At 33.4% G+C, this 15,132-nt stretch overlaps 1 protein-coding gene across 10 annotated transcripts in view; it reads left to right on the top strand.

Moving 5' to 3' along the window:
- The first annotated feature begins 1,303 nt into the window (after nt 1–1,303).
- The window catches only part of LOC142348460 (uncharacterized), a 56,687-nt gene continuing 42,858 nt past the window's right edge, over nt 1,304–15,132 (top strand). For 3 of the 10 annotated variants that reach the window (XM_075399828.1, XM_075399826.1, XM_075399825.1), the window contains exons 1-6: nt 1,311–2,626; nt 3,253–3,387; nt 3,938–4,070; nt 5,139–5,644; nt 6,958–7,496; nt 14,570–14,749. In XM_075399828.1, coding sequence (XP_075255943.1) covers nt 2,504–2,626; nt 3,253–3,387; nt 3,938–4,070; nt 5,139–5,644; nt 6,958–7,496; nt 14,570–14,749 — 1,616 coding nt within the window. In that variant the 5' untranslated portion in view covers nt 1,311–2,503. Of the gene's footprint in view, nt 2,627–3,252; nt 3,388–3,937; nt 4,071–5,138; nt 5,645–6,957; nt 7,497–14,569; nt 14,750–15,132 lie in introns of all 10 variants that reach the window. The other 7 variants (XM_075399823.1, XM_075399822.1, XM_075399832.1 and 4 more) reach the window with 6 other exon arrangements.

Genomic DNA, 15,132 nt, shown 5'->3' with positions numbered 1-15,132 from the left:
TTGAAATTTTTTTTTGATTCTCGTATTTTGATACATCAGTTTTTGAAGTGCAGCAAAAATGCAGCATGTATTATACAATTACATCTGTTAAAATTAATTTTTCTTTCGTCATTCAAAGTGCAATTGAAAAGCAGTTGAAATTTTCGCCGTGTAATTCAGACGTCTTTGTCCTTTCTGCACCTCTGCATTTATTTTTAAATGGCTTCGAAAATCGATTACCTAGATAGAACAAAACGGAAACAAGAAATTTTCCATTTCTATTGAAGCGAGTATCTCTTTGCTGGTTTACAACTGTTAAATGCTTTTATTACTCGTCTTCAAAGGTGTGTAATTAACCAGGAATTATGCAGGATTTTAGGAAAAGGTCAACGCACGCGTAAGTCAACTTAGTTCATTTCCCCTTTATTCTTGACATGGAAAAATGAGAATTAGTCTTGGAAAATATTATCCCAGAGTTTAATTATCCTAATTCCAGATAATAGATGGATAATCTCTCATATATTTTGACTGTGAGCTATATGTTAAAATGGTTGTTAATTAACTGCGAGCTAAATTTACTGAAATGTAAAAGTGGCTAATAATAATTGACTAGTTAATATTGTTGCGTGCTCAAATTTGTTTGTACATATTTGCTAAAATTTAATAAATATTTTAACTATATTCTCTGATACAAAATAAAACATCTCGTTAGCTTCTCTGCGCTATTCTCTTTGAAATCACTTGAATAATTTTATAGTAGTAATAATACGTGAAGCTATCCAGACTTTTACGAGCCAGATGTCCGGAAATGTTCTATTATATTCTTCAGGTAAAAATCAGGACCTTCTGTCTATCTGTGCAGATTAATCCGGCTTTGCTTTTGTTATGCTTAAACGTGTATTAAATCACGTCTATCAGAACAATTAGAACAACTATACGACCCCTAGTTCAATATAAATTGAAATTTTAATAGCCAACATGTTAAATATTAAAGCGAAAGGTTTTAGAATTTTACAATTTATTGAGCGAATTTCGACGTGTTTTGAATTTTGCGCGTTACTAAAACAAACGTAAATTTTGAATATTTTTGATGTCCAGGTATTTTTTTCACAAAATTTGATCGCCGCAAAATTGTGAAAAGCGATATTAATTATTTATGCACACGGACGGTCCGCGCGCGCTTTTTCTAGTTTTTTGAGCGGATGCTTAAAAATTTTGCGTCTTTGAAAAATATGTGTTTGCTAAGCCAGGTTTAAATCGCCGTTAGATCGAAATATTTGTACAGCTGTAATAAAATCGCTTTGTTTCAAATTTGTCAAAATTTGATGCCTGATTTAACCAAATTCATTCGGTATTCAGAAGAGGTTGTCTATTTTACCGAGTGTCTTTGTTAATGACTGTGTTTTTATCTTGTTTGTAATATTTTAAGCCGTACATTCAAATTTATTCCCGTTCTTTTCGTTTCAGAATTTGGATGGAATTTTAAATTTGCAATGAATTATTAGATTAGTGAGTTATTTTATTTTTTATTACAAAGCCGCTTATAATTTTCCACTGCTTCTTGGCTGTTCCATAATTTATATCTGTATATATGGTTCTCTGATTTTGTTCAGCCATTTATTAAAACTAAGCCAACCATATTTAGTTATAAGCATAAATATCCTGTTGATCGTTTGAGAACCTTCTTTAACCAATTTGTTATGAATGGAAATAGGGAAGCAGAAAAAGTGATTTATTATAAAATCATAATTCGATTATAATTTTACGCTTCTTTGCGCAAGTGGGATATTCTGTTTACCTTTTCAAACCGTTGTCACATTTATTGTTTATGATTGGTTTATAGCCAACGGTTATAACCAGGCTGAAAGGTCAACAAACGTTAGGTTTTATTCAAAGTGGACATTTCTTGGTTTGTAAATTTTGAATTCTCTGATAACATTCCCTAGAACGGAATTACTATTGTGCTGTAGTAAGTATGGTTAAATATACTTTGGTTTCTAAACTTCGGTCTTCTATTGGCCGAAAGAAACATTACCAACTTTTGTGAAAATTGAATTTGTGGACTAATTTCATTCACATTTACTGAACAAATATCATTTACCTGTCGATCTGCACAGAACTGTTGTTGACTTACTTTTATCAATTTTGATCTTCTGTTAAATTTGGACTCTTGGACAAGAGTGAGAATAATTTCTATTGTCTGTATGACGAAAACTGCCTATTGCGACATATCGTTTGACACTTCGTCAGTCTTTTATTGTATTATTAGTTCATTTTTATTCTTTTGACTGTTGTGCGCTAAATTTCTGACTTGATTTTTATCCAATTTTTGGTGGAGGCTGGCTTATTTTATCGGGACTGTGATTATGCTTTTGCTGATGAAAAATGAAGTCACTTGCAAAAGAGTGCATTAAAACAGTCATGCGTTAACTAGCGATCATCTTTAAATTAATATTATCATTGACTTTACTTAACTATCTTGGTTATCCAATACATATCATTATACGAAAGGTATCTTGCCATTATGAAGGTGTCTGTTGCGTTTGGGGAGAAAAGGGTTGTGGTGCCGTGTCGAGATGGAACCCTGACCATTCGGGAACTGGTCGAGGAGGCATCCAGAAGATACAGAAAGGCTAACTCAATGAAAGTTAGTAAATTTTTGTTCAAAAATACTGAATTCTTAGTTTGAGCAATAAATAATGAATTGCTCTCAAAAAATTGTAGCAATTATTTTTTGGGTTACTGATAATCATTTCTATAGTAAGTATACGTAAGTATATCATAAGTTTGCGGTTCACCAAAAGCGGCTGAGGAGTGATAATTTCCTGATTTGAAGCACAACTTTGGGAAATTTGGACCCACATCTTATGCTCTGACCCCCCGTCCGGTTTTTTGATAGGATTGAAACCTGACCTGCAACGGATTCGAACCTGCATCTGTAATTTCAAGCCTTAATGCGTACCCCATGACTATATCAAGTGGTCTGAAGGTATTGATCTTAGAAGTCTTTTATGAGCTTGTTAGGTGTGTTAGTTGGTGGCAGTATACAACAAAATCGAATCAAACATTTTCCCCAACTTTTGATAATCGTCGATTTTCAATTTGTTCCGGTTTTGGTGCATCTTTTTGGATGTACATTTGCTCAGTAGTCAATTAGATTGCCGTGGTTTTAAATCCATATTGTTGCAAGATATAATCCTAATCTGAAAAAAAAATGAAAACTATTAGCAATAGTCAAGTGCAACAGCTGTTATTATGAATTATTTTGTTTAGCCTGATGTCTCTTCACCCTTTAGTGGACTCCTTGTGGAGACAGGAGACATTACAGTGTACAGATTAGAGTCAAGGGAGGGCGCCATATTTGACATGGACGACAGGGTGTGCGACGTAGCAGATGACAAGGAAACGGTTAGATTATTTTAACATAATTGTTAGAATTAAATAATATAAATTGTTCGTAGTGCCGTTATCATAAATTAGTAGCAAGAAAATACATACATTGTACAAATACGATCTATTACAATTTGCGACACTACAAGGTTGCCATTAAACCTATGTGGTTTGTTTTCAGGTGCCTCACGGAAGAGTTGTGCAAATTTAGTTGAAATAATGAAAAAAATGTTTAAAAATGAAAAGTTAGCCTTTCTAGTAGAGGTTAACTATTGTAGAAATTGTGTTTATATTTCGAGTGTTTCCTTGTGTTTCTAATGTAGAAGTGCGCGAGCTTCTCTTCACGTTTGCGCACTAACTTTGTTCGAAAAAAGGCAAAAAAGGGGTACTAGTCAGTTTTTCTTTCACTTATAAAAGTCTCGAAAACTGAGTAAAAAAAAGTATCAAAATATTTGTCTTATTTTGCTTTTTAAAAAATTGAGTTTTCATAAACAAAGAAAGGGTAATTGCCTTCAAGAATGAATCTTATGGAGAGATTTTCTGATTGAATGTAACTGGTTTTTTTCAGCTGATAGCCGTGTTTCACGAAGGACCCCACAGTGGTCTCAGTGGAGGGGGAGTGGGTGGGGGTGGAGATTGTGCCAGCTCAGGGGATGGTGGAAATAGTAGTGAACACTTCACCACCCACGATACTCATTCAGGTCAGCTATAAAAAGGAGGTTTGTTAAGGTGCGTTCGCACATAATGTTCCGACCTCATCCGCATTCTTGGCTTAAATGTCTACCTAATCAAGCAGAGATAGAAAAGGTAAAAATAGAAAAGGTAGACCATGCTTTGTAATTTAAATCTTGTATATTCTCAAAATGGGAGTAAGTTTTGAAAAGCCATTCATTTTATTCTTGAAATCAAATTGTTTAAAGTTGCTCTAAGAAGAAAAGATGTAGACAGAATTATCTTGAAAATAGCAATAATTTTAACTTATTCGAATTACTTAGTTAAATTTTAGAGCTGTTTTCATTAAATCTCTACGACCTTAAGCAGAAAATAGATCGATTGGAGCAAAAAATTGATGAATTGAATTGCCTTGAAACGCCATTCTCTAACTGAATTTTCTTCTATCAAATCCGAGAAGACGACGATTGCTAGACTCCCGTTTTATTTTTGAAGCATTGCTTCCATTGCATTGTGGAACCAAAGTACAATACATACACTTGTTTTAAACTCACGGGAACATTGTTTAAATTGGATTCCTGGCGCTTTAAACAAAAGGTATTAACTTTAATCTGAATCTGAACAGCAGTTTTGCTTTGGAAATTTTACACAAATACAAAAGGCACCAGTGGGAACTATATCAAGCAATATTTAAGTTTATAAATACATCAGTTGCTATTTAGATCAAATTCGATTCATTAGTTTTGTATATTTTTATGGTCGCGACGACGTGTGATCAAAAACTTCAAAAATGCGTGATATCTTGAGCTACAGCTCTTTGTGATAAATTTACTTTACGTTGAAGGTCTCACAAAATTGAAAGTTATCGTTTCTCCGTTCAAAGTTTCAGCTCATAAAATTATTTTGTCATTTAACTAATTTGGTAAATACTTTTGGCTTTTATATTAACGATTCAAATTATGGTTTGCTGTGTCACTCTTTTTAATCACAAAGTATTTAAATTTTTATTAGCGCGCTTGTTTTTGTAACATTCTTGTGATCTTCTTGTTTAAATTTGAGCTAGTTATAATACTTACAGCTAAATTTAACTATTTCAGATATTCAACCTCATCATCATCTTAACTCCGAAGTTTCACGAGCTAAAAGCGAAGAGTTTTTGAGTCGTTCTTCAGTTCCGTTATTGGACGAAATTGAAAGCTCCCTCGGTGCTAAAAACAATTACAACTACAATTATTCAAACTACAGAAACAGTGCAAAAACGTCCTCGCCTAAATTTAAACCCAATTCCTCGTATGAACACGGTTACCCGGGTCCAGGCTTAAACATGGGTTCATCGTCACCGGATTTACTGACCGGTAATACTAACGATTTAAACAGCGATAAGCCGGTTATGAAAAGTGCTGATTTTGTGGATACAGAAAGCAATCGAAGTTCCTCGCCAGAGAATTTTGAAAAGTCCAGTCGACAAAGTTCAGTTCGAGAGAAGGCGAAGGGAGGAATAGCGAATTCAAGGTCACACACAGATGGTGATTTGAAGCTACTTAGTGGAAACGGTGAAACATATCAAAGCAGTGCTGATGGAAGAAATAGTAGGCCACCAAAGGTCAGATTTTTTCATAATTCTATTTTATAATTACTTTTATTATTTTTGCACATGCCAAGCTATGTCTGAGCTAAGCTGCTGACAGATCGTTCAAATAGTGAACACAAACCCAATATTCGTTTTTAAGTGCTCTCGTAGAGAAGCATTTATTGTTAACTTGTGTGTCTTTTTTATGCAAAATCTTTGCATGACCGTTTTGACTTCTCGAGTGACTTTTACGCCGTTGACTTTTTGCGTTTTGCGTGATCTAAAATTCCCTCTCAATCACAATTTCAAGCAGCTGAACTCAATTGGCGGCAATTTAATACTCAAAGTCAAATGAAAAGTGCGCTGAAACTGGTGTCATTTTTTACTTTAAATCTTAATAGTGGTATATGTTAACCTCTAATGTGGTTATTTGAGCCCACTATTGAACTTCTTAGTCCCATTTAGGCTCCCCTCCCCCCACCCGACTGAAGCAGGCTGTAATTGATTAGAGCTCCCACTAGTCGTTCGAGAGCAATTCTTCCGACGTTTAGTCGGTTATGTTCGGTTTTGTCGAACCTATCTGATTTTTTGGCATGGATAAGTTCCCACGATATTGCAAAACATAATTTTCTATTAGTTTTTTAACCGAAAATTAAGTAGATGAAACGTTCGAACTAAGCCCAATTTTGAAATTAGCTTTTTTTCTTCTTATTAAATCTTGAATAGATCTACAATTTTTTTGCAGTAATAAGAGAAAATGAGGTAGTTTTGGTGAGAGTAAACTCTATTTCCCTATCCATATCGCTAAAATTGAGTACTAAAAACATGCATCTCCTCAATCATGTTTTTTTTTCAGAGACCAATTTTAAGAGGACGAAATGGGATTAAAGGTCCTGTTTTTTTTCGATGTCCTGCGAAAACTCGTAGAACTATTCTACTGTAAAATAGTAGGTCGCTTAACGATGGTAAACAAATATGCGATTCTACTGACACATCGTTTTTGGCTGTGTTTTACCAAAATAAGTTTTTGACTGAGAAGCAAAAAGTAATGATGATAGAATGGAAAACATCAGGAAACATTGTGACAGACCCTCCCTAAAATTGGGAGAGAATATTGACTTTCACTATTAATTTGAAGCGAGTGTATGTAAACCAGCAGATGTAGTTGGCTTTGTAGTTGAATCTAAACTGAAAACAGCGAAGTTGAAAGACGTAAGTTTAAAGATGTAAAGCGGTATTTTATCTCAATTTTTTTCAACTTGGAACTTTTTTAGATTAAACATAATCCGTTTTGACGTATTATTTCTGTATTCTCTCGGCATATTGAGTAAAAAAGAGTTTTTCAGCCACAGCAGCAAATGTTCAGACGGGGAACATTCGGGACTGAGGCCTCACCCAGACAAACAGCCAGTTCCAACTCAGAAATGATAGACCGGTGGATGACGAAACACATTATGAAACAGAACCTAGACGACTCAACCGACCCTCGAAACCCGAAACGACCCGAGTCGCCCCCATTTGTGTCCCCACAACTAAATTTAAGCTATTATTCATCAACTGCCGCTGACATCACCAAACAGAAAGAGCAAGACATTCGGAGTAAATCTCAAAATAATTCCAAAAGCACAAGCAATAACAACGCTAATAGTTCGAAATTGTCAGAAAAAGAGCTATCAGAAGCTTCCGAGAGCGGTAATGCTCAGTCGTCAGAACAGAGCGAAGAGAAAAAGTTGCAGCAGAAAGTTTTCACATCGCCGGCAACTGTTTCAAATTCTGCTAATGGCAATGTGGGTCAACGATTCGTGTCAATTGTCAATGATGAGTCTCCGCTGGGCATCCAAGTGGTGGCTCAGTATGAAAAGAAACGTCAACTTCCAGTTAATAAGTAAGATTTATACTTTTAACTGACTTTCCTTTTCTGGAGCAACAATTTGTATGATTAATAGCCGCCCTCATCTTCTCAGCCGGCTATTATTGCGCTCGTATTTTTTTATTACAATTCAAAGAATTTGAATTGTATTGGGGCGCTGTCTTTTTTTACGACTCGAAGAGGAGTATTGGTTTTCTCTCGGTTTTAACGACTCGAAGAGGAGTATTGGTTTTCTTAAGGTTTTTACGACTCGAAGAGGAGTATTGGTTTTCTTAAGGTTTTTTTTTTTTTTTTACCGGAAGTACTATTCGTTCAGACGATGTTTTGACCTAAAAGCGAAAGCGAGTAAAATTGCAGTGTGAACTAATTTTTTCTGAGCGAGAGAAGTTTTTTGATCATGCGCTGCGTTTAGTGAATGACTTTTTGACATTGAAAAGTAGTTTTTGACTGAATGGCACATGTAGATAACCGTTTTTAGCCGTTTTTTCGTCTAAGTGGCCTAGTTTTTTTGCTTGTAATTTGATTTTTTGTAGAAATAATTTTTAATCGATGCTATGTTGAAATGTAAACCCCGGAAATTGATAACACAGTATTTTGCATAGCCTGAAATTGCGTTTCAAATGCAAAATTGGCACATATTTCTTGATTTTGTAGTTAATTTTTGGCTTTTTTTTCTATTAATTTCTTCATTTTTGGATCTTTTAGCTGTTTTTTGTCAAAAATCAGTTAATATGGCAACTTCCCTTTGATAATTCATATACTCAATGCCTCTTTCTACCTCGATGTAATTTTTTTTCATAAAATTGTACATTTGCTAATCCGATTTTCGTAGTTTTTTGCAATTTTTTTTCCAGTTTTTTTGTTTGTATTTTGCTTTTAATTACTAGAAATAGAATTTTGGGGAAGATGAGGGACTTTAATTTCGTTTCAATAAAAATTCAATCATTTTTTGGTGTTAAGTTTTTGAAAAAACAGATAATTTTTTTTCATAAATGCAGTCTTAAATATTTTTTGACCACTTTTTTGCAAAATGTTTCATTGTTTCGTATGTCTGAATTCTGCTTTTTCTTGTTTTATTCTGTTCAGCAAGCTGGATTTTTGTCTCGAATGACTCGTTGTCTTTTCTATGTCTCGAATGCTGATCAATGAAATGTACTCGTTTTTCTTGATTATTTTAAATTTGATTTTTAACTTTCAAAAATCAAGAATTGGTCTTTTTGTTACGGTGTTCCTAACATTGTGTCCATATTCTTCACATTCTCGTTTGTATCATTTTAGTTTTGTCCTGGCACCTACTTTTGTTTTCGTTATATTGATTTTTTCAGTTGTTAAAAAATTGAATGAATTCAGCTTTTTCTTAGATCTTGGTTTCTTCGGTTTGCAATTGATTTAATTCAAAATAAGGCAGTACTGGGAGTTTGCTAGGAAGTCTTTTCCAACATTTCGACTTATTACTATTCATTGCAATTTTATTCCGGGCTGGGTATTGTTTTTGGACGATTGTTTGCCTTTGAATATTATTTTGTTGCTTTTGTTTTTCTATGATTAATTTAATTTTTGAATTAGTATGAAATCTTGTTGTCTAGCATATATACAACAAGGAAGAATCATGTATTATTTTTGTCTTAATTGCCGTGATTAGAAATCTAATTGTAGTGGTTCTCTGATTCTTAAGTTTGAGCACTCTTTTTTGAATAATTTTGACTTTCCTGTTTTTTTTGAAAAGTTTTTATCTGCCGTTTGCTTTCGCGATCTTTTTGAGATTAGAATCATTAATTATCTGAGGGCAATTGATGGCCCTGTCAGCTTTGTCAGGCTTTCAGTTTTTTGACCATCCTAAAAATTTCAGACTTTTTCAACGTTAACAAACGTTTTCAATAATAAAATTTTGCTGCATTTTCTTTCTCTTGGTGACAGTGGTTTAAATTTCACCGGTTTTTAGATCAGACCCGCTGAGGTAATGAGTTAATGGTTTAATACGAAAGGTAATGGCTTCAGCTTTTCGTGAGGTTTTGGTGCTTCGAGTCGCTTCCGGAATTCTTCCGGCTATGTTTTTTTTTACCGGAAGTACTATTCGTTCAGACGCTGTTTTGACCTAAAAGCGAAAGTAAGAAAAATTGCGATGTGAACTAACTTTTTCTGAGCGAGAGAAGTTTTTTGATCATGCGCTGCGTTTAGTGAATGACTTTTTGACTTTGAAAAGTAGTTTTTGACTGAATGGCACATATAGATAACCGTTTTTAGCCGTTTTTTTGTCTAAGTGGCCCAAATTTTTTGCTTTTAATTTGGTTTCTTGTAGAAATAAAGTTTATTCGATACTATATTGAAATGTAAATCTTGGAAATTAATAGCACAGTGTTTTGCAGAGCCTGAAAACGCGTTTCAAGTTAAAAATTGGCATAAATTTCTTGGTTTTTTAATTAATTTTTGACTTTTTTCCTATTATTTTTTTCATTTTTGGATCTTTTATCCGTCTTTTTGTCAAAAATCAGTCAATATGACAACTTCCCGTTGACAATCCATATACTCGATGCCTCTTTTTACCTCGATGTAATTTTGTTTTATAAAATTGTACATATGCTGATCCGATTTTGGTAGTTTTTTCCCTATTTTTCTCAGTTTTTTGTCTGTATTATGGTTTTTATTACTAGAAATATTCTTTTTGTGCAACATGAGGGGCTTTAATTTCGTTTCGTCAATAAATTTTTAGCAGTAAATTTTTGAAAATTAGTTAAATTTTTTTTATAAATGCAGTCCTAAAATTTTTACCTTTTTTTGCAAAAAGTTTCAATGTTTCGTATGTTTGATTTCTGCTTTTTCTTTTTTTTGATCTGTTCAGGAGGATAGATTTTTGTCTGGGATGTATCGTTGTATTTTCTATGTCTCGAATACTGAAAAATGAAATGGTGTTAGTTTTGTTTTTTTAAATTTGATTTTTAAACTTTCAAAATTTTAAAATTTGATTTGAACTTTCAAAAATCAAGAATTCGTCTTTGTTACGGTGTTCCTTACATTGTGTCCATATTTTTCACAATCTAGCTTGTATCATTCTAGCTCTGTCCTGGCACCTACATTTATACTGGTTTTATTGATTTTTTCAGTTATTAACAAATTGAGTGATTTCGGCTTTTTCTTAGATTTTCGTCATTTCTTTGGGTTGCAATTGATTTCATTCAACATCAGGCAGTACTAAGAGTTTACTAGAAAGCCTTTTCCAGAATTGCTACTTATTACTTTTTATTGTATTTTTTTCCGACCTTGGTATTGTTCTCAAACATTTTTTTGCCTTTAAATATTACGCGGTTGCTTTTCTATGATTAATTTAATTTTTGAATTAGTTTGAAATGATGTTGTCTGGCATATATACAAGAAGAAAAAAGTATATGTTGTTTTTGTCTTAATTGCAGTGATGAGAAATCGAACTGTAGTAATTTTCTGATTCTTATCTTTGAGCATTATTTTTTGAAAAATTTAATTTAGTTTCTAAGTTATTATTATCTGCCGTTTGCTTTAGCGATCTTTTTGAGATTAGAATCATGAATTATTTGAGGGCAGTTGATAGCCCTGTCAGTTTTTGAGACTATCAGTGTTTTGACTATCCTAATTATTTTGCACTTATCCTTACCAAACGTTTTCAGTAATAAATATTTTTGTGGCATTTTGTTTCTCTTGGTGACAGTGGTTTAAATTTGTTTCTCTTGGTGACAGAGTTTTTGGTTTTTTAAAAAAGGTAATGGTTTCAGCTGCAATTAGGGTTTTGTCAAGTTTTTACGCTTCGAGTCGCTTCCGGAATTCTTCCGGCTATGTTTTTTTTTACAGGAAGTAGATTTGTTCACGCGGCATTTTGACCTAAAAGCAAAAGTGAGAAAAGCTGTTTTGGTGAACAGATTTTCGCTAAGCGAGAGAAGTTTTTTGATCATGCGCTGCGTTTTGTGAATGACTTTTTGACTTTGAAAAGTACTTTTTGACTGAATTGCACATATAGATAACCGTTTTTAGCCGTTTTTTCGTCTAAGTGGCCCAATTTTTTTGCTTTTAATTTTGTTTCTTGTAGAAATAAATTTTATTCGATACTATATTGAAATTTCAACATCGGAAATTGATACCGCAGTGTTCTGCAGAGCCTGAAAATGCGTTTCAAATTGAAAATTAGCACATAATTTTTTTGATTTTTTAGTTAGTTTTTGGCATTTTTTATATTAATTTCTTCATTTTTGGATCTTTTAACCGTCTTTTTGTCAAAAATCAGTTGATATGGCAACTTCTCTTTGATAATTTCTATACTCAACGCCTCTCTCTACCTCGATGTAATTTTGTTTCATAAAATTGTACATATGCTAATCCGAGTTTGGTAGTTTTTTTCCGATTTTCGTCAGTTTTTCGTTTGTATTTTGGTTGTAATAGCTAGAAATATTTTTTTTTGCAACATGAGGGACTTTAATTTCATTTCAATAAAATTTCAATCATTTTTTGGCGTTAAGTTTTGAAAAAACAGTTAAAACTTTTTTCATAAATGCAGTCTTAACTTAAAATTTCTTTGACCATTTTTTTTGCAAAATGTTTCAATGTTTCGTATTTACGAATTCTGCTTTTTCCTATTTTTTTTGTTTTCTTCAGGAAGATAGATCTTTGTATCGGATAACTAGTTATATTTTCTATGTCTCGAATGCTGAACTATGAAATGTATTCGTTTTTCTTGAATTTTTTAAATTGATTTCTAACTTTCAAAAATCAAGAATGTCTTTTTGTTACGTTGTTCATTCCATTGTGCCCATGTTAACATTCTAGTTAGTATCATTCTAGCTTTGTCCTGGCACCTACACTTATTTTCGGTATATTGATTTTTTCAGTTGTAAAAAATGAATGATTTCAGCTTTTTCTTAGATTTTCGTCATTTCTTTGGTTTGCAATTGATTTCATTCAACATAAGACGGTACTGAGAGTTTGATAGCAACCTTTTTCAAAATTTTTCACCTATGGCTTATTAATACAGCTTTCTTCTGGCCTTGGCATTAACTTAAACGATCGTTTGCCTTTGAATATTCTTCTGTTGCTTATGTCTTTTCTATGATCAATTTTATTTTTGATTTAGTATGAAATCATGTTGTTTAGCTTATATACAACAAGGAACAGGTGTGTGTTGTTTTTTGTCTTAATCGCAGTGATTAGCAGTGTAATTAAGGTGTTTTCTGATTCTTAAATTTGAGCTTTCTTTTTTGAAAAGATTTAACTTAGTTTCTAATATTATTATCTGCCGTTTGCTTTTGCGATCTTTTTCAGATTAGAATCATGAATTATTTGAGGACTATTCATAACCTTTTTAGCTTTTTCAGACTATCAGGTTTTTGACCACCCCTTAATTATTTTGGACTTTTAACGTTACCAAACGTTTTCATTAATATAAAATTTTTCATTTTGTTTCTCTTGTTGACAGTAGTTTTAGTTTCACCAATTCTTAGAGCAGTTCTGGAGAGGTAGTGAGTTAATGGTTTAATACAAAAGCTGGTGGCTTCCGTTGCGTTAATTACGGTTTTGTTAGTGAAGTTCTGACGCTTCGAGTCGCTTCCGGAATTCTTCCGGCTATGTTTTTTAAGATCTGTTCACACATTTTCATGATTTTTGAAGTCAAATTGGAGTAGTGATTTTGGTCACGCCGAAACAGGAAATGGAGCGAAAAAGCGAGTGGTTTTGCGGCGTGAATATTTTTCGCTCTAATTTTAAAGTAGAGTGAGAAATGGTGTTTGAACAAAAATTTGGTTTCTCGGTAGTGGTTTTTTTTCACATGCGGCAATTTCACTCTGATTTTTACTGTTTTTTCAATTTTTTGGATCAGATTTTTTCTAATTGGTTTTTCCAATCCATTCATAGTCCGTTCTAGGTCTAGTTTTCTGTTTAGTCAATGAAAATTCTTTGAATTGTACGTCAGGACTTGTCCTGCTATGTTTTTTTACTTCGTCAAACTTTTTTTCGCTTTACCATTTTGCCGCTTTTTCGACATTTTGCGCGAAATCTTTTTGACTTCTCTAGGCTAGTTTCTCTTCTCTCATTCTGCTAAAAGTGAATTTGAACATCAGTTGCTAAGCAAAGCAATTCAAAATGAAAAGAGTCGGTATAAAAAATTGAAGTCAGAAATAGAAACGGGATAAACCCATAAAGCCCAATTTTAGATGCCCGCTACTTGAACGTCGTTCCTATAAGTCTTAGTTACCACCTCTAATGCTTATTGGTGTTGATATTAGCCCCTGTAGCCTCTCTCTAAGAAACAGAAGTATGTTCAACTACGAAATGCCATCAAAATAAGTCGGACTTAAAAAATATTTTTGTACAAAAATGTTTTTTTTTTCAATATATTCTATTCGTTCAATCCCAATCATGCTTATTGGAATCAACGGCGGCTATTTTCCGGCAATCTGCCGGGCATGTTTATTATAACAAATTGTTCTTCAGAATATAAGGACATTTTATGAAATAAATACAAAAACATTAGAGATCTGACAGTTTATCAATAGTCTTTTTAAAAGAAGCCTTGATAACTAATTCCTTGAAGCGGTTTAAAGAAAGAGTCTTTGTCAAGAACGCTTTATTCAAACTTAGCCATTCATCAATTTTCGATGAAAAGACCATTCATCAATTTTCACCAAAGACCATCAATGGCTTCACGGTGTTCATGTAGGTTCTAGTACGGTGTCTACGGTCTAAATCTGGTCAAAAAGACTGATGATACCGATGTTGATAAAAGCATGTACTATTAAGAAGACGTTTTGTATTATTTGTTTTTAGAGCGCATCTAGGGATGGTTAAATTATGACCTTTTCAGCTTTCAATCTGACTCAAATTTGGAAAAGTTGCATGTTTAATTAATTTGTGATTAATTAAATTAGTTAATCAAAATGATAAATTTGTGATTTTAGTTGTAACTAATGTTTTCATTGTCTAGAATAGTTGCATGTAATATATTACAAATCAATCGTTATGTTTTGATCTTTCATTGGTGCCGATTTAAATGTTGATTCAGAAGTCGAGAAGTTTCTGATCGTCGGTGAAAGTCTTTATTTGAATGCTTGAACTAATTGAATGGGATTTTTCAGGTCTGGTGTGGTTACAAATCAAGAGGTGCGCTCTGCAGCTGCAGGTGAGAATGTGGCAGTTGGTCTGCTTGTGAGACAAGTGAACGAAGGAGGAAAGGCACATGCACAGTCCATTTTATCATCTGGAGATCTCATCACTGAGATCAACGGCGCATCTCTCTATGGTCTCACATTTGAAGCGTGAGTACGAGTTAAAATCGTTCTATAACGATTTCTTTCCTTGGTCTTTTGACCTTGCGGATCTATTCTGTTTTCTCTATTTCTGGGTGTTTGGATTGTACCCCCCTCCCCCACCAGTAACTTATGCATCCCGCCCAGTTACACTTATCATGCGTCATTACTTGGTAATTCATGTAAGAATATCGCACGGGCGCTTGGGGGTTGCATATAATATGCGCGCACTAAGCGGGGGGCACAAACGAGAAAAGATCTATAGCTCTATATTTTAAAGTGATCCAAGAACTGGTATTATCACTAAATGGTGATTAACATTGACTTAACAGATTTTTTATCATAGGAAATTCACCCCTTTATGCATAATTAACTTCTCGCCAGGGATAATA

Source organism: Convolutriloba macropyga, chromosome 10, assembly GCF_964194025.1.
Source record: "Convolutriloba macropyga chromosome 10, txConMacr16.3, whole genome shotgun sequence".
Lineage (NCBI taxonomy): Eukaryota > Metazoa > Xenacoelomorpha > Acoela > Convolutidae > Convolutriloba > Convolutriloba macropyga.
This window is presented reverse-complemented; position numbering and strand designations above follow the sequence as displayed.